Source organism: Peromyscus eremicus, chromosome 9, assembly GCF_949786415.1.
Source record: "Peromyscus eremicus chromosome 9, PerEre_H2_v1, whole genome shotgun sequence".
NCBI classification, from domain to species: Eukaryota; Metazoa; Chordata; class Mammalia; order Rodentia; family Cricetidae; genus Peromyscus; species Peromyscus eremicus.
This window is the reverse complement of record NC_081425.1, coordinates 66209669-66228811: the sequence shown is the minus strand read 5'-3', so window position 1 is coordinate 66228811 and position 19143 is coordinate 66209669. Positions and strand designations below refer to the sequence as shown.

The 19143-nt window shown below is 45.5% G+C and overlaps 2 protein-coding genes across 2 annotated transcripts; both read right to left on the bottom strand.

The window, feature by feature from the left end:
* Positions 1-3485: 3485 nt before the first annotated feature.
* Positions 3486-6102, bottom strand: LOC131919983 (mast cell protease 4-like). Its single transcript, XM_059274402.1, has 5 exons — positions 6001-6102; positions 5181-5331; positions 4531-4666; positions 4087-4341; positions 3486-3708 (listed from the first exon to the last, which is right to left on the bottom strand). Exons 1-5 carry the CDS (start codon positions 6053-6055, stop codon positions 3565-3567), a joined length of 741 nt encoding a protein of 246 aa, XP_059130385.1. The 5' UTR covers positions 6056-6102; the 3' UTR covers positions 3486-3564.
* Positions 6103-15975: 9873 nt separating this feature from the next.
* LOC131919981 (mast cell protease 8-like) lies at positions 15976-18858 on the bottom strand. The gene is made up of 5 exons (XM_059274401.1): positions 18804-18858; positions 17479-17629; positions 17008-17140; positions 16536-16775; positions 15976-16128 (listed from the first exon to the last, which is right to left on the bottom strand). The coding sequence occupies exons 1-5, from the start codon at positions 18856-18858 to the stop codon at positions 15976-15978; spliced, it is 732 nt and encodes a 243-aa protein (XP_059130384.1).
* Positions 18859-19143: the final 285 nt, after the last annotated feature.

Sequence of the window (19143 nt, the reverse complement as noted above, 5' to 3'; positions counted from 1 at the left end):
CTCTGGGAGAATTAGCTAGGCAAGAAATCGAGACTTTTATAGAACTTAATTCTTAAGTGGTATTAATAAGCATGAGACATAGATCTGGAACAAATCATTTAAGAAGAAAAACTTTGGGAAATTTTAGAAGCTGACAAACTATAACCGAATCACTAGGTTTTTATGGTTTGTCTCAGAAACACAGAACTAGTATGGACAAGGAAAAGATTTTTGATTATAAAATGAACAACAAGCCTTGGTACCTCCTGAAGGCAAATTAAGCAGTTTCAGGAATCTTGATGTTCTTTTACTCTCTGTAGGACTATTATAAAGATAGAGACCATGTTGAAACAGGAGTTTATGACAGAGACACAGAGAGAAACACCTTGGCTCAGTGAACTGCCTGGCTTCCTGAGCAGACTTGTCAGGTCAGGACTTCTCTGATTGTAGAAAGAATGAAGAGCAGAACACAGTATTTCAGAAGTCAAGGGAAAGGATGGTGGTCTGATGTTAGCTATAAAAGAAAGAACTTAAACAAGGGACCAAGGAATTAGATTTCTGTAGAAAGAGCCAATATTCATAATAGTAAATTAATAGAATAACAGGTAGTAGGAAGTAACTTCTGATCTATTAACTTAGTCAAACTTAAATAGAGACATCATGTCTAGTTTTTCTGTGACTGTATGGCTTTACCGCACCAATGTTAAAGAAAAGAATATTGAGTTAAAAGAATTAATTTTATCATAATGCTAGATTTTAGTTCTCGTGAAATTTACTGTTTGCTCATTTTGTTTCTTTTACTTTGCTGTGCTTATGTAATTATGGAAAACTTTAGAAAATGAGTACACCATGAAGACTTTGTAATCAATGATTAAAGTATACAAGGAAATGATTTTGTGTATAAATAAAGCCGGTGAGATATACAGGTTGTCAGAGTAGGACAAGCCATGCCGAGATGCGCTTCCTCTCTGTCCATCTCTCCTAAAACGAAGCTATAAAGTGTCCCGTGTCTGATCACTCCGTGGCTGCTCTTGCATCTACGCATCTTCAGACCCTGTCCTCATCCAGAGCTGGACTCCGGAAACGCCCGATCTCTGGATTGCTGCACTTGGTGAGGGGCAAGACCAGCTCTTCTGTTCTCATGCCCCTAAGGTGGGCTCTCCTGCCTGTCACAAGTGGGGGAGAGGGCCTATTTCTCTTAACCTTGCCATTCCGTAGCATACCAGGGAGAGGGTGGGGACAGCTCTCCTACTCTCACGCCTGCAGGCCTGGCTCTCCTGAGACCCCACCAGCAAGGTCAGTGTTAGTATGCTGCCCAGGCCAGGTGTGGTGCCCACTCTCCCTTGTGCTCAAGATGGTGAGGGGCAGGGCTAGTTCTCCCATTCTCGTGGTCCCGGGGCTAGCTCTCTCACCTGCTGTAGGTGACAGGGATGAGGGGAGGGAGGGTATTTTTTCCCTCACCCATGCCATCACATGACAGATGGGGGGCAGTCTTCTGGCTCTCATGCCCCTGGCCTGCTCACCTACACCCCCACCAACAGGTTCTATTGTGCTGTCCAGACGAGATTCAGGGCCTGCTCTTCCTAGTGCTGCCTGTGGGGGACAGGGCCAGTTCTCCCACTCCCAGGACCTCAGGGCCAACTTTCCCACCCACCACAGGTGGCAAGGGGCGGGGGAGGAGGGAGGTCATCTCTCCCTTGCCCCCTCCACCAGATGGCAGGTGAAGGGTGAGGCCAGATCTCCCACATGCATTCACAGCGCCAGATCACCTGCGACTCAGTCAATGGGATCAGCTCTATTCAGCTTCCCAGGCTAAGTACCGGGCCCACAGTCCTGAGTGCTGCAGCTGGTGAGGGGCAGGATCAGCTCTCCCACTCTCGTGACCCTAGGACCAGCTTTTCTGGCTTGCAGTAGGTGGCAGGGGGCAAGGGATCCCTCGCCCATGCCGCTGTGCATGCGACAGGCCGTGGGGCTAGTTCTCCCACTCTTGCATATTCAGGGCTAGCTCACCCACATCACCCACCAGCAGGGACAGCTCTACTGTGCTGCCCTGGGGAGGTGGAGTGCCCGCTCTCCAGAGAGGTGCAGTTGGTGAGGGACAGGGCCAACTCTGTGCAGCTCTATCCTCTCTGCTTTCAGTGGTAACAGGAGCCACAGACATCAACACAGACCGTGTCTGTGGCAGTGCCACGGACCCAGACATGGGCCCTGGCAGCAGCCAGGGCCTGGATGATATCATGGCCCTGGGTGGCAGTGCAGGTCACTTGGATTGACATGAACCCAATAGCAGCGTGGCCCTTGAACCCACACATGGCCCCAGGTGCGGGTCCAGATCCTGGGCATCTACACTGCCTTTGATGGTGACACAAGTCTAGGACATCAGCACAGGTCCTGTCTGTGGTGAAGCTGGAAACCCAGATGTGTGGGCCCATTATGTTAAGTCCCCCTTGGGGCATAGTAGAGCTCACGTGAGGTCTCTTCAGTTTCAGACTCCACCGTACCCTGCAGCTAATGCACTCTTTTTCTTGGCTAAGGACAATGGGGGCTTTGGCTTCTAAGAGGAGAGCAGGCCACTTAGAAGTTGAGCTAACTCAAGCATTCTTCTTCTGAAAGGCTAGAAGTCACTATGCCATCTTTGAGAAAGATGCCAGTTGAATTTGGGTGCCTCAGAAGTAGTTCTAGAACCAGCTCCCCGCTGAGGCTCTTGAGGACCTCTTCCCACCGATGGCTAGTTCTGCCCTGTGTTTGGCTCCAGAAAGAGCTGATACTCCTCTGGGATGACTGCTGCAGCCACAGACACCTTCCAGGGACTTCCGAGGGCAGGCTCGCCTCTAGCTGCGGGTGCAGTATTGAGAGGATGGCCACGGTGGGACAGGGGGTGGGGACGCAAGCTATCACCAGCCATCTCTGACCTAGACATGGGAATTCGCTATGATGTGTGGAAAAGGGGCAGTGGCTGAGGCATGGGGTTTGTGGAAAGAAGAGATGAGGACAAGGAGAGAGAAGAGGAGAGGAAAGGACAGTGGAGGAAAGCAGCAGAGCTGCAAATCACTCTGGGTGTGAAACCTTACAGTACACATGCACGTATGTTAGAGGACATTCAATGATCCACGGTGGCGCACCCTGTGCCAGGAAACCAGTAGTCGAGGTTGCTAACTTGGCAAGAGAGCAGCCCCAAACAATTCTTCATTCAGCTTAGAGAGGGTCTAGGTGTGGGTGAGGGACTGAGTCAGTTCAGAGCATGGCGTGGAGTCTCACAGCGGCTGGAGGTCACATCTTTATTGAGGTGCATTACAGGGAACAGTCATTCACTAGAGCCTTGTGTATTTTTGAGATCCTCTCGGGGACAGTCTGGGGGCAGGTTGGAGGCAGGCTGGGACAGGCTGGGACAGGATGGAACAGGCTGGAAGAGGCTGGGACCGGTTGGAGGCAGGCTGGGACAGGCTGGGGGCAGGCTGGGACAGGCTGGGACAGGCTGGGACAGGCTGGAGGCAGACTGGGGATAGTTTTTTTTTTTTTTCACCCAAGGGGTACTAGAAGAGCTCCGACTTGGAGACCCTGACTCAGGTTGGCAAGGCTTTCCAGCTACTCGCCCTTTGTGACTGAATTAATCCAGGGCACATATGAGGAGATCCGGGTAAAGACTGCAGGGGGCTTTGCATCTCCACGTCCATAAGACACAACACCATGGGCCACCCCAGCACACAGTAGAGGTCCCCCGGAGTCTCCCTGTAAGTTAGACAAAGCGGACTGTGAGCAATGATCACCTTCCCCCAACTACAGACCCCTCACCATAGCTAATCCTAGCGGGAGATAAGGAGTTCCGGCTCCCTGCTGTGAGCCAGAAGTTAGGGATTTAATTTTTCCTCTGGTCTTGACTCAGTCGTCTCCCTTCACGCCCTTCTTTTCTCTTCTGGAGCCCCCTGGGAAGGTTGCAGACAGGGTTTGGATGTGGGAATGAGACCAAGAGGGAGAATTTCAGTTCCCAGAATGCTGGGAGCCTAAGACCACAGGCATTAGTCATGACAGTGGAGGGCCGTTTGGCCCTCTAGCTCCGCCGGCCGACACTGTTCCTGATGTGGGGAGGGAAAGCAGGTGTGTACTCACTCTGTAGGCCGAGTTTATCTTTCTGGGACTGCCCACGCAGACCTGGAGCTTATAGCTGTAATTGGGATAGTATTTGCAGGCTTCTTTCTCCATGATTCTCAGCTTCACCTCCATCAGTTTCTCTGCTGTTGGTTCTGTCACCCCAGTTCTTCCCCAGCCAGCGGCCCGGCATGTTTTCCCAGGTTTAATAAAGTCCGATGGTCTAGGTAGGGGGATTGTATCCACAGCCGGAGTCTGCTTAGCTTTCCTTTGAAGCTGCAGGGGGAAGGAGGGAAGACATGGTAACCCAGAGAAGAATGGGTCCTTTCCCACTGGGGTGGTAAGGACATGGAATTCAGGGGTGGGTTCTGAGGAAATGGGTTGGATAAGAGCAAATTCAAAGGCCTGAGCCAGGAGGAGAGTTAAGGAAGAGGGAGTTAAAAAGGGCGAGAAAAACAATGGCACCTTCAGTAACATGATGTCATTCAGATTGGAATAGAAGTTGTAGTTTGGGTGAACGATTTGTTTTTTGACTTTTATTTTCTGCTGTGTGGGTTCTTTCTTGCTCACGTCATGAGCTCCAAGAGTGACAGTAATTTCTCTGTTGAAAGAGAAAAGAGGCAGTAAAAAGTGCTGTTCTCGTGAGGAGGACTCCTTTTGGGCAGAGGGACATCAGGGTCTTCTCTATCCCAGAGCAGAGACACTTGAGAGACTCGATTGTACTTGAGACAGAGCTCCCATGACCACTGCCCTCCCAGAAGGAACAAGCCAGGGAAACGCAGGACTGAGAACTGGCTTTTTTTTTTCCTCCCTCAGTATTTGGACTGAACCCAAGGCTTTGCATGTGGTATCATTCAGTTACACCCCAGCCCATGACTGAGCTCTGAGGACACCAGGACAAGAGGAAAGCGGTAGTTCATCTCGACTGGAGCCCTGCTTAAAGCTCTGTCCTCTGAGGATGGAGATGACAAAATGGTCCAGTGTGTTCCCCTTGTCCTCTTAGTGTGAGCAGGAGCCCATCTGGAGATGAGCAGGGCTGGGACCTTTCCTCAGGCCTTTGCTGCTTTGTGACTCTGGTTCGTGCATTTCTCCACAGGGAAAGAGAAGCCTCTCACCTTCCTTTGCAGTGTGCAGCCGTTATCACAAAGTCTTGGGCTATGAGAAATCCACCACAGCTGGCCGTGAAACCTCTCTCAGTGGTGATCTCCAGATGGGCCATGTAAGGGCGGGAGTGTGGTTTCGACTCAGTACCACCAATAATCTCCTCTGGAACAAAGAACCCCGAGTCCCTAGTTACAGACTTGCAGGATACCCCAACACAGTGCTGGCAGAGGAAATGGGGCCAAGGCTGAGTGACGTCTCATGGGGTTCAGGCCCCTCCGAGCATCCTTTGATCTTTCCTCTCAAGTCCTCCCTGTCCACCATGATCCTCTATTTCAGAACACAATGGTCATTCATGTTTCTGAATTGCCAGTTCATTTAGACATTTCTTCACTCCCTCATCCTGTCTTCCTCAACACTAATGGAAGGCCAGAGAAGAGCTGCCTACCAGAACAGAGAGGTTTTTTTTTTTTTTTTTTTTTTTTTTTTTTTTTTTTTTTTGGTTTTTCGAGACAGAGTTTCTCTGTGTAGCTTTGCGCCTTTCCTGGAACTTACTTGGTAGCCCAGGCTGGCCTCAAACTTACAGAGATCCGCCTGGCTCTGCCTCCCGAGTGCTGGGATTAAAGGCATGCGCCACCACCGCCCGGCAGAGAGTATTTTGATGAAACAATGTGAAGGGGAATTAATTTTTCATTCTTACTTGACCTAAGAGATTTCCCCCCGGACTACGCATAACGGATCCTGCCTTGTTTTAGGATCTCTGTTAACCAAGTTAACAGATTTGGATCAGTTGCTGAAAAGCTTAAAGGATAAGGAGATGCAGACAAAACTCACCAGCTCCAGCTTCAGGAGGCAAGAGAAGAGCCAACAGGAAGAGTAGGGCCTGCATCTTCCCACTGGCGCAGCCTGCGGTCAGCCTCTGGTGTGGTCCTGCCTGGTCCCTGCTTTTATAGCTCCAAAGCAGGAGAAAGGAGGGCTGGAAACCACAGAGCTGGTCTGGTCAAGTTTTATCTTCCTAATCAGAAATTCTCATGACTCTGCTCTCTGCTGGTGTTGAATCTGTGACCAGATCCTGAGAGTCTTGGATCCCGTGATGAGATACCTACTCTACCCTCCAAAGCTGCTCTCTGCTGGTGTTGAATCTGTGGCCAGATCCTGAGAGTTCTGGATCCCATGATGAGGTGTCTACTCCATCCTCCAAGGCTACTCCTCAGAGACAGGGGAGATGGGGAACCTAGTCTAATTTAGGGGTCATGAACCTGTCCTTCTGTACAACCAGGAATTAGTGTCAGCTTTGAGGTCGATGCAGCATAAATGTAAAGAGTCACAAACACAGGCATCTGCAGCATATGAAACACATGGGTGTGAGGGCATACATTTTATTTACAAAAACTGATTGAGTCTGACGGCCATCATTTGTGTTGACAAGTGGGAGGGCATTTCATATTTATTCAAATAAGTAGCAGATGATAGAATGTGGTTGAGAGAGAAGAAAGAATGGGATGGGGGAGAGTGTATTGAATGCACAGTTACATATGCAAGACAGAGACCTTAAGTCAGTGGTTCTCAACCTTCTAAATGCTATGATCCTTTAATACAGTTCCTCATGTTGTGATAACTTCCAATCATAATGGCAAGTTTGCTATTGTTATAAATCATAATGTAAATATCTGATATGCAGGATATCTGGTATGTAACCCCAAAGGGTCGAGACCCACAGTTTGAGAACTGCTGCTGTAAGTGCATGTTCTGATTTAGTCATACTAAGTCATTTCGGTGGCTATTGCAATACACATTTAGGGAGAACTCAATGGACTCTTGGGATATATTGTAACAGGAAGATCACACATTTAATTAGTTTCTGAAACTTACTGTTTTCAGTTCCAGTGGGATGAACAGAAAGCACAACAGAATGGATAAATTACCACATCTATGTTCTGCAGGGTATGGAAATATTTATACATTGAGAGCCAAGCTTGCTCGATAACAACTACGTGCAGATCAGTATTTGAGACCTTACTTGGTGCTTTCCTCATTTCATGTGTCACTGGAAATCAAACACTGCTCTCAGTAAAACAGGAACGTGCCACTGAGTGCAAATTTAATCCTGCTTAATTGATTACAATTTGAAATGCTGTTCATCTTGGAATAATTGACATATTGGTGCATTTCTGCTCTGTGCTTTCTTTAGACCCTACCAACCCTGAGTATTACTGTTTCCATTTTACAGATGAGGAAATCGAGCCATGACAAAATGCCATAGTCATTAAATACCAGAAGTATAAATCTCAAATAGGCTACCTGACTCCATTCCACTAACCTTTCTTTGTGCCAGCCTGCTGTCCTTGTTTGCAAAAACAAAGTAAGAGGAAGAAACCATTGCTGTGGATATCACTCTGCATGCTGTGAATGTGTTGCTCTGATTGATTAATAAATAAAGTGCTGATTGGCCAGTAGTCAGGCAGAAAGTATAGGCAGGACAAAGAGAGAGGAGAATTCTGGGAACAGGAAGGCTGACTCAGGAGTTGCCAGCCAGACACAGAGTAAGCAAGATGTAAAGATACCGGTAAGCCATGGGCCATGTGGCAAGGTATAGATTTATAGAAATGGGTTAATTTAAGATGTAAGATCTAGCTAGCAAGAAGCCTGAGCCATTAGGCCATACAGTTTTAATTAATATAAGCCTCTGTGTGTTTATTTGGGTCTGAGGAGCTGCAGGCCTGGGCGGGACGGGAGAAAACTCCAGCTACAAACCACAAGGATCTTGAGGGGTCAGTTCACCTGTCTACAAGCTCATCAGGGATGACCTTAGAACAGATCTTGTGTGTTACACTGCTCACATATTTTACACTGCTTGCATGTGTTACACCACACGTGTGTGTTGCACCACTCACCCAGGCTTTCCCTCCAGATTGGACCCTGTAGAATAGAGATCCTCACTGGAAAAAAGAACAGGGGACCTTTTCTGTTCACCAATCTAGACATAATTTAAGGGTCTTACAGATACTGTTGTAAATGATAAAATGTAGTAGTTTGGCGTGAAATGATTATTTATGGGACATAGAGTAATCTGGCCACTTAAACAATGTCATCCATGGGTATCTGCAGTGCAAGACAAGGCTTTGGGTGAACAAGTATTTACAACCACAGATCATAAGAGTGTAAAGTGGTTAGTTCATTGTATCTAAGTACTCGAGAACATAGGCAAAGAAAATGATGGATAGTATTTTTGGTCTAAATAAGGATGAGAAATTTTTCTGTTTTTTTTAAGATAAAAATAATTTGTGAGGAATTTTCAAAGAAAAAAAATCATGCAGCTAGATTAATGTAGCATTAATATATCCAACAAGCACTAGTCCAGACTAAAAGACTATGTGTCTCAGTCAACTATACAGTTGTCACTGACATTCTGGAGTCTTGATGCTTTGGAGAAAAGTCCCAGATCTGGTAAAAAAAAAAAAAGGTATTGATTACCACACGGAGCCTCAGTAATTCCCAGGACCTGACCCTCGGAGCTCTTTGCATGATAGAGGGTAGATGCCCTTGAGGAAAGTCCTGACCCCAACTTTGTCTTTTTGTATTTCCTTCCTTTGGTTCCTCAGAGCTACAAGGGGCTGTCTTAAGCAGAGTGATATGGATTATAGAAAAAAAAAGATCATTTTTTTATTATTGTGCACAAGATCTGACTTGATAGTACTTTGTAAAGAGCCCCCCTTTCAGCTGGGTGGCAGTGGTGCACGCTTTTAATCCCAGCACTTGGGAGGCAGAGGCAGGCGGATCTCTGTGAGTTTGAGGCCAGCCTGGTCTGCAGAGCGAGATCCAGGACAGACACCAAAACTACACGAAGAAATCCTGTCTTGAAAACAAACAAACAAAAAATAACCCCCAGATTCTTCTGTGAAGCCCCAGTTAGAGGATGGGCTTTGGAGATGGCCCACACACTGGGTCTGAAATGAGCTCTTTCTTTCTCTAGTTCCTGAATACAGAGCTAGGAGAGACATAGTCACAATTGGCATCATTCCCATAGTAGTTGCCTGATTTAGGAAGTGATCTTATGATAGAAACTGGTGGAAAACAGCACAACTGCCTCTACTTACCAAAAAGCAAACCAGGGCAATGTTATACACAGAGTTATCCAGGGGTCAGGGCAACTGACACATTATTGAACATTGCAGAAAAGTTGATTTCTGCTATATCTCCTTCTAGCATATCCATTTATATCTTAGAGAACTACAGTGGGTTATTGTAAAATTAACCAGGTGGAAACTCCAGCTGTGGTTGCTCTTGTTTAAGTTTTATTTGTTTCTGCAAATGATGCATCCCTTGCAGCTATCAATTTGGGGAATGTATTAACATGAATCATTAGGGGCAGTAACATCCATTGCAGGGAGCCCAATCATGTTATACTGATGGTTTTGTGTTCATTGGGCTTGGAGTGAAAGAGGCAGCAACTACTGTAGACACCTTGGGAAGACATATTCTTGCCTCAAAGTAAGAAACAATTCTAAAATGTTGTGGGATAATTTTTTTGTATACTGTGAAGATGTGTGTCTACCAAGGCATCTTCTGATTGGTTTAATAAAGAGCTGAACAGTCAATAGCTAGGTAGGAGAGGATAGGTAGGACTTTTAGGAAGAGATATGAACTCTAAGAAGAAGAGAGGCAGGGAATTCACCAGCAAGACACAGGGAAATTAGATGTACAGTGTTGAGGAGAGATAATAAGCCATATGGCAGAATATAGATTAATATAAATGGGTTAATTTAAATTTTAAGAGCTAGTTGGGAACAAGCCTAAGCTAAGGCCAGGCTTTCATAATTAATAAAAGTCTCTGTGTCATTATTTGGGAGTTGGTGATCCAAAGAAAGTCTGGTTACACTAAAAACATTGACTTCAGAGAAGCATCTACAGTTTCAGTGATCTTTTATATGTCAAGTTATCTCTTCCTAAGTAAAGTTGTTGCATTTGGCTCCTCTACTCCCAAGGAAGAGGTAAAATCATTACTGGGTATTTAGATGGGAAGTTGATAGTGAAAGGATGCTCACATCTGGCTTATGGATGGCTCCCTGTGATAGGCTGGTGCCATTTGAGTGTGGGTGTTTGGAATAATACAACCTTACTTGACAGTGTCCTGGAAGACGATGATGTACAGAAGCTCAAACTCAAAACAAAAACATCATTACACTTCCAGGAGAAGACCATCTAATCTGTAGTCACAGTAGCAAGTAGCAACCAAAGTAGTTTTTATTAACTTCTCTTTTCTTTTAGACAGTTGTAGATTTCTGTGCAATTGTAAAATATAACCAGAGCTGTCTTGACCTTCATCTTGTCCAGAGACAATGCTTTAAATTTAGAATCTTTGACTTTAGAAATTCCATACAATAGTATTGTATTTACAGCATTATCATGCCTCCCTTTCCCCCCCAAACTCCTTTCATGCTTCCCTACTCCCTCTTAAATATATAACCTCTTTTTCTTTAATTATTGTTATTGTTGTTGGTGTGTGTGTGTGTATGTGTGTGTGTATGTGTGTATGTATGTGTGTGTGTATGTGTGTGTATGTGTGTGTGTATGTGTGTGTATGTGTGTATGTGTGTGTGTATGTGTGTGTGTGTGTGTGTGTGTGTGTGTGTGTGTGTACATACTATTGAGTCCATTTAGTGTTGCTGGTATGTACATGTATTTAGGGTTGTCCACTTAGGATTGGATAACGTATTAGGGCATTGGTCCACAGAGAAAACCAGTTCTCCCTCCTCATCTAGGGGTGAGGTCTCGTGAATATTCTCCCCTCCACATTTGTTTGTCCACTGGTGGTGTCACTATGCAGTTCTTGTTTAGGCAACCATTTTGCTGAGAGTTCCCAGGAACAGCTTCTCTGTCATGACTAGAAGACACTATTTTGCAGCAGGCATCCTGGTCCTCTGGCTCGTACAGTCTTTCAGCCCCTTCTTCTGTGATGTTTCAGGAGCCTCATGTGTAGGGATTACACTATAGATGTGTCCTTTGGGGCTGGGCACCCCATAGTAACTTACTCTTTGCATTTTCCCACTTGTGGGTCTCTGTAATAGTCTCCATCTTTTGCATAACGATTCTTCTTTGATGAGGGGTGAACACCACACTTGCCTATGGGTCTAAACATAAGTGTACAGAATACAGTAGAACTTGTATCTGTTCAAGGAATAGTAATAGGCTCTCTTCTAGCTTTACAGTACCAGGCATGAATTCCCTTCTATGGTATAGGCCTTAAATCATATTATATAGTTGCTGTTTACCCCCAAGATAAAAGTGCCATTATTACACCACTGTGAATATCTTGCCAGGCTGCCATTGCTGTGGTTCCTAAGTTTTACAGTTGAGTGAAACTATTGATTGCTTTTCTTTCTTAACATGAGGTGGCAGACCATGTTCTCACCTTAATATGGAAGGAGGTGATGGAGCATAGCAAACCCTATTGTTTCCTTAATCAACTCCTTTCTTTTTTCCTCCCTCTCTCCCTCCCTCCCTCCCTCCCTTCCTTCCTTCCTTCTTTCTTTTCTTCAGGAAAATAAGATTTAAAAACATATGCATGGAAGAACAAAATGCTGCTTTTTGCTGCTTTAGGACCCCAGTGTGACCCTGGCTTGCTGAGCCCATTCTTCGGTGTCCCATTCTGCTACTCCTCATGTCACCCCTGCTCTAGCACACACAGGGAGACACAAATGCCAGATTATTACTGGGAACTGAACCCCAGTCCTTAGGAATGGATGATGGGCACTCTATCTGCTCTTAACCCTCTTGTTTCTCTCTGGCTTAATTTTGTTGTTATTTTTTGTTCTTGATTTCGTTACTTGTTTTTTGTGTGGGTGTTTTGACTGCGTGTATGTCTGTGAACCATGGGCATGCCTGGTGCCCATGGAAGTGGGAAGAGGACATCGGATCCCTTGGAATTAGAGTTATAGGTGGTTGTGACCTGCCATGTAGATGCTGAGACTTGAACCTGGATCCCCTGGAAAAGCAGCTGGTGCTTTTAACTGCTGAACCATCTCTTCAGGCCTTCTATTTTAGCAACAAACATATTTTTTTTGCTTTTTGAAATTATAATGAGATCACCTCCCCTTTCCTTGTCTCACTCCAGGCCCTCCTGTGTCCTCCACCCTTTGCTCTCTCCCAAACCAGTTGTTTGTTTTAAGACACGTTCTTACTGTAGACAAGCTGGTCTCCAGTTTTCAGTCCTTATGCCTCAGCTTCTAAAATGCTGGGTGCACAGGTGTAAGTCATCATACTTGACCGACTTCCTTCCTTCCTTCCTTCCTTCCTTCCTTCCTTCCTTCCTTCCTTTCCTTCCTTCCTTCCTTCTTTCCTTCTTCCTCCCTTTCTCCCTCCCTCCCCCTCTCTTTCTTTCCTTCTTTTTTCCTGTTTATTTTTTTGGAGACAGGGTCTCCTTTTGTAGCTGAGACTGGAATTTACACTAATCCTCTTTTCTTAGCTTCCTGAGTGTCTGAGACTACAAGTGTGTGCCACCATACCTGGCCTGACTGTAAGTTTTAGTGAGGGAAAGCAGGGCCTGAAGAGATGACTCTGAGGTTATGAGTGAGTACTGAGTACTGAGCACAGAGGACCTGAGTTCTGTTGCTAGTATCCAGGTCAAATAGCTCAGAACTGCACGTAACTCCTACTCTAGGGAATCTAGCATCTCTAGCTTCTCTGGGCACCTGATCTCTTGTGTACATAGCCATACATATGCACATAATTAAAAATAATAAAAACAGCCGGGTGGTGGTGGTGGCGGCGGCGGCGGCGGCGGTGGCGGCGGCGGCGGCGGCGGCGGCGCACGCCTTTAATCCTTTCTATCATGATATCTTACTCTATTGACTTCTTTCCCTTTATTTCTTAATTAGCATACAAAGTAACAAGTTTTCTTATGGCATTTCCACACATCTTTAGTTTTTGCTGACTTGCACTCTGTCCCCTTCTCTGGCCCCATCCCTGTGTGTGCCCTTTCACACCTCCACTTTGGTGTCACATGACTTCTCTAACACTTCCCATCTTCCTCCCTCAAAGCATCCTTTATCTCTCACTCATGCCCCCTTCCCAGTTTCCTGGTCTCTACACACACTCACCCCCACATAAATAAAAAGTTGTAAAAGTTAGAAGTCAAGGTCCACATATGAGAGGGAACATGTGGTGTTTGTTTCCCTGAGCGTGGGTCACCTCATTTAATACAGTTCCAGGTTTTATCCATTTTCATGCAAACTTTTTTTTATGGCTGAGAGAAATTCTATTTTGCACAGGTACCACAGTTTCATTATCTGTTCAGCAGTTGATAAGCATCTAGGCTGATCCTAATTCCTTGCTATTATGAACAGAGCAGCGATGAGCATGGACGTGCAAGTCTCTCTGTTGGATTGTGCTCCTCTGGCATGAGTCCAGGAGTGGTACATTTGGGTCACATGCTAGTGCCGCTTATGTTGAGAAAACTCTACACAGAGCTCCACTTCACCCACACCTGCCCTGGAAATCATCCTGGGGATGTCTAAAAAACAAAAAACAAACAAACAAAAAAAACGAAAACAAAAACAAAAACAAATTAAAAATAAAACTACCACATGATCCATCGAAATCTCTCCTGGGCAGTTATCCAAAGGACTCCATAGCCTATGGCGTGGATACCTGAACATCTGTGTTCATGGCTGCCGTGTTTACAATAACTGGAAAATGGAAGCAGTCTAGCTGCCCATCAGCTGATGAATTGACAATAAAGATGTGGTACATATGAAAAAATAATATCTGCAGAAAAATAGATGGAATGGAAATTGTTTTTCCTGAGTGAGCTAACCCTAGGCTCATAGGACAAAAAACGATATGCTCTTTCTCATATGAGGATCCTATCTCTGTGGATGTTTGGTTTTGTGTGTCTAACATGGAGTAACTGTAGAAGCCAGGGAAACATGGAAAGGGGAGAATTTACCTTAAAGGAGAAGCAACAGTTGAAGGATATGTCTTCAGGAAGGAGGATATTGAAGTAGAAAGCTTTAGGTTGGAAGAGAGGCAGGGGATGGGAGCTGTAGGTTTGGGCTGGAGGGAAGAATTAACTGAGATAAAGAAAGTATGAAGAAACCATATGGAAAGCCAGGTGTGTCCACCTGTGCAATAGCAGCTTCACTGTTTTGAGGATAGCCAACTGCCCTCTGATCAGATTCAAGACCTACACCATGGGCTGCAGGGGACCTTGCCTGGTGCTGTAAGCCTGACTTATAACTTACAGGGGAGGGGGTAGGCCCATGTGGGGAGTGCATTTCTGATTATTAACTGAACTCACACAGCAGCAAACTAACTTCCAAATACCTATACTTTGCCCATAGATAAAAGTGTCTCCCAGCCTTAATCAGAGATGCTGCACCTTATGACAAACGCTGGTGAATGCCAAGATCATTGCTGTGCAAGATGTACAAAAATGTGGTGGCTGCCAGTCCATCTGTAATCAAGTCATTATACCATACCCTCTGAGCCTCAGGCCACATTATGGGAGAGGGTATAGGAAGTATGTAAGAGCTGGAATGTAGGGTGAAGGGCTGAAAATTTCCTTTCTCTAGACTTGATACAATTATTGCAATAATCAGTTCAGACCAACTGCAGTTACCAGCACAGGGCTCATATAAGACCAGTCCCATCAACAATCAGTTAAAAAGGGGGAGGGGCTTGTAGACCCCACTCTTTAGCTCTGAACTATTGGCTATTGATAAATTCTGGGAAATAACTGTCTTTAGTGTGTATCCACCGATGAACCTACCAGGCTCCAATAGATAGATCCAAACCACAGTTACACAGATGGTGTTTATTAATCTCAGGGGTCAGAAAACTAAACATACGGATATGAACATGAGAGAGAGATTTATGAGGAGAGCCTAGGGTGCACAGGCATGTTAGGGATGTGAAAGGAGTTGAGAATGTTCAAGAAGCATTTCCAGTCTGTTGCTATAGTCCCTACTTGAATGTCAATAAACAGTAGCTGAAACAAACAAACAAACAAAAAACAAAAAAGAAAAGAAGCATAGAATACACATGAGAAATTGTATAAAAATAGTTATCGGATTGCCATCCATGACTAGGTGCACAAGCTGAATGAGACAGTAATTGTTCAGGGGATTAGTGGTGACTCAGCTCACACCAGGGCTCTGGGACAAGATGTATACACACGTATATGAGAGTGCTGGGCTGGCCCTGCTTCACTGGAGGTGACTGTACAGGTCTAGGCACACAACATTGATCCTCTGCTAAAGCTCCTGATCTGGGTGATGGAGCTGAGTCCCCCTGAGCAAGGTAAAGAGAGGTGGATGCAGTTCTGAGATGAGAGGACAGCTGGGGAGAGAGACTTTGGGGTGCTGGACCAGGAGACCTGGGAGGAGCCCGAGAACAGTGGACTTCCTAGGACTAGAGAAATTCCTTAGAGGAATGGGTAGAGTGGGAGGTAAGGGCTTTTGATCTTTCCTTCCCTTTGTAGTCTGTGAAATTTGGAGAAGAATTTGGAAAGGAAGAAGGCATCCTTGTCAGACAGTAGTTCTCTCCAGGACTGACAGTACTGGTCTATATAAGTGCTGTTCGAATGCAGTCAGTGCACAGGTATGAACAGGCTTAGTGAGAAGTATTTGGAGATAGTGCCCATGAGACGAGGGGAGGGTGAAGAAGAATCTGGTGAACAAAATTGTTTAAGTTTTGTATTCACAGAAGAGACTGATGTCAGCTCCTTTTGTGAAGACAGATTTCTTTATTAAAATTCAGATAGCTGTACCCCAGGATGTTGAACACTGCCCCAGACACAGGGCTTGTCATCTAGGGTTGTTGAAGGAGTTTCATTGTTTCCTGAATCCAAGGTAGAAAGCTTGAGATTCTGGTGAATACCTCAGGAAGTTGTCCAGTACAGTGATGTTGGCTGACAATGCCCTGGGCCACATTGTTACACACAAATGGTCCTCCTGCATCTCTCTGTGGACAGAAAAATAGGAAGCCTTAGTAAATATCATCACCTCTTGCCAGACTGGTTTTCTCCCCCTTCATCTCTGTTCCCAGTAAGCCCTGGGTTTTCAGATGGAAAGGCTAAGTGCCATCATCAGCCTCAGTTCTGATGGAAAGAAGTTGATGAGCCCTGTCAGTCACTAACTGGAGTGTCCTTGCCTGGCTGTGTCCTTCTTCACTTTCACTGGACTCCAGCTCTCCTATTTTCCCATGGAGAAAGGACAGAAGATTGGCTCAGGGAAATGCTAGATCCCTGTAGGTTGACCCCTACGTAGCATCTAGACTAGCAGCAGTTGCACAGAAGGAGAAGGCCTGGCTGTGTGTGTGCAGTATGGCTCTGTTTCTGGGCAAACATTTGAAGATGACCATGTCCTTACCTTCTCCTTGGGATTTCCCACACAGATCTGGATGGAGTCCTTGTAGTTTTTGTACATTCCTTGACATGTCTGGCTTTTTTGAACTTCTAGTTTTACTTCCTGAAGTGTGTTAGACAGGCTACAATTCGGTAGGTTTCCCCAGCCTGCCACTGTGCACACCTGCCCAGGTTTCACCTGGTCCTGGCTCTTGGGAAGGGCGATGGTCTTCACAACACCACTGAGTTTAGCTTTGTGTTTCAGCTTGTCAGAAAGATGAAGAATAATGGTTCAGGTCCGGCATTCTAAGCAAGCTTAAACCATGAATGGGGTTGCCTATACCTTCTCCATCAGCAAAGCCCCCCCCAAAGCCCCATTCTATGGCCCTGGGACCAATAGATCAGCCACTCAGGGGAGAGCACTGGACTGATACACTAGTAACCTGTGGAGTGCACCAAAAAAAAAAAAAAAAAAAAAAAAAACAGTAAAGTGGTACCTTCAGTAGCATGATGTCATTGACCAGTGTTTTACTGTTGAAGTTCTTGTGAGGGACGGCTTCAAGAACCGAGATGTGTTGTGTGTTTTTCTGTTTCTTGATATCGTGAGCACCCAAGGTTACAGTTATATTCCTTGAAAATAAAATGGATGAAGTAAACATAGGAGCAATGAATCATTCTCTGGAATGCAGGTGTAAGGCTGAGCCTAAGTCAGAGCTTGGCTGAGTCAAATAGCAAGAAATTCATGGAGAAAGTTGTGTCCTTGGTCTACAGAAACCTCCCCAGTCTTTCAGATCCTTCACTGACACCATGGTCCCGGGTCTTGTAACAGTCTAGACTGCTAAATGGGTTAAACAGTCAAATGGATTAAAGTGAAGTTGTTCTGGATCCTTGGTCTGTATTTAGGGACCGCCCATACCTGTTGTTTTTGGTCAATCCCAGGCAACGAAGACCCAGTTGCTTCTTCTCACCTTCCATTACAGTGAGCGGCTGTCATTACGATGTCTTCTCTCACCAGGAAACCACCACATCGAAACTTGTCTGATTTGCTCTCATAAATTTCTAAAAATGCCATGTAGGGCCGGGAGTGGGGTTTGGACTCTGTACCCCAAGCGATTTCTCCTGAAAGAGAAAATTGGTTCTGAATTTCTGTGCATGTGGAAAACTGTACCACACCTGGTGGCTGGCATAAAGGACAGTTCATGACAGGAGAGTCGGTTGGCTTGACATGGATGGAGAAGAGAGCTTTTGCAGAGACTATCACACACTGAGAAAGGGCCATGGATTCTGTGTGTGTCATTCAGGGTTTGCTGCATGATGCCACTTTTCCACTAGTTTTTAATTCTTCTTGTAATGATGGAGCCAAGAGTTTTTCCCGACCAAATTCAAGCTCATGTTCACATTAAGGAAGAATTTAGCATACATTGTTCAGAAAATCTAGAATACATCCAACCAACTACAGTTGCTTTTCTGTCTCATGCTCCATCTGAAGTCCTGCTCACTTAAGCACTGGGCTGTGACTGAAGTAATCATGATACTCTATTGGGTTAGAAAACTCTGGCTGCCTTTTCTCCATTCTGATTCACGATACATAGTGTACAACTTAGAAACAACAAGATTGTCTTAACCATGAGAAGCCCTCATTGCCCTATGCCAATAGCTGGGAGGAGGGTTTTTAATGTAGTCTGAACTTCAGCATAGTATTGTCTTCCTAGGACATTGAAATAACCTTCAGCACTTGGAAGAACACAGAGGAGTTGGGATCCTAGTGAGATGGGGAGATGGGTGGGAGGATCCAGTGTCAGCCTGTTCCCATCAAGCTGTGGAGCAGGGATGAAGTCTCACTTTGCTGGCTCTGTTAGATTGTGGGGGATCTGTCATGGAGCCCTGTATGGCTCAGAAGAACAGAGACAAGGAAGAATTGAAGCCTGGAACCAGAATAGACAGTTCTTCGAGTTTCAAATCCTGATTGCAGCCCTGGGATAAAGCTGCCATCTCTTAGGTCTGGCCAATTGGAACTTCCAGCCTTCATATTCAACTGCATCTTTCCTCTAGGGTCCCAGGATATTTTTATAACTCCTCACTGTTAGATGACTGAGATCTCACTCACCAGGTGACATTACAAGTATTTCCTGGTGATTTCAGAGCCCTCTTTATCCAGTCCTGGAGTTGGGGCTCAGCAAAATTCTCAGATGAACTGAGTGAGGAGCAGACCTTAGACCCAGCCTGACTGGGGCACTATGGAAGTGTCCCTGGTGACACATTTCAGACTCTAGAGAAGGGAATGGCTGCTTACCTCCTTCCGTGCTGACAGGCAGGACAGCCACCAGGAGAAGCATGAGCAGGAACATCTTCTTCAGGGGTCTGACCAGTTTTCAATTGTCACCTGTCTATGCCTCACAACTGTTAAACCATTAGTTGTGGAAAGAGGGCCAGGGTCAGTGGCCACTATTTCCTGTGTGATATTTAAGATGTGAGTTCTTGCTGCATCTGTGTGGTGAATGTACAGGAAGCACTTTGTCAGTGAGTTGCTGGTGAGCATGACCACATTCCCAGAGGAATGCTGGACTCTGAGAAGAGAGCAAGAGTCTCCTGAGGCTTTCCACATTAAGCAGAGAGGGATTCCCCTTCTCATG

Coding starts and splice junctions, on each gene's coding strand:
- LOC131919981 (XM_059274401.1), bottom strand. CDS start 18,858: ATGTTCCTGCTCATGCTTCTCCTGGTGGCTGTCCTGCCTGTCAGCACG. Junction 17,141..17,478: donor GCCGCTCACTGTAATGGAAG/GTGAGAAGAAGC, acceptor TTTATTTTCAAG/GAATATAACTGTAACCTTGG. Junction 16,776..17,007: donor ATGACATCATGCTACTGAAG/GTACCACTTTAC, acceptor CTTTCTGACAAG/CTGAAACACAAAGCTAAACT.
- LOC131919983 (XM_059274402.1), bottom strand. CDS start 6,055: ATGCAGGCCCTACTCTTCCTGTTGGCTCTTCTCTTGCCTCCTGAAGCT. Junction 4,667..5,180: donor GCTGCACACTGCAAAGGAAG/GTGAGAGGCTTC, acceptor CTCTTTCAACAG/AGAAATTACTGTCACTCTTG. Junction 4,342..4,530: donor ATGACATCATGTTACTGAAG/GTGCCATTGTTT, acceptor TTCCCCCTGCAG/CTTCAAAGGAAAGCTAAGCA.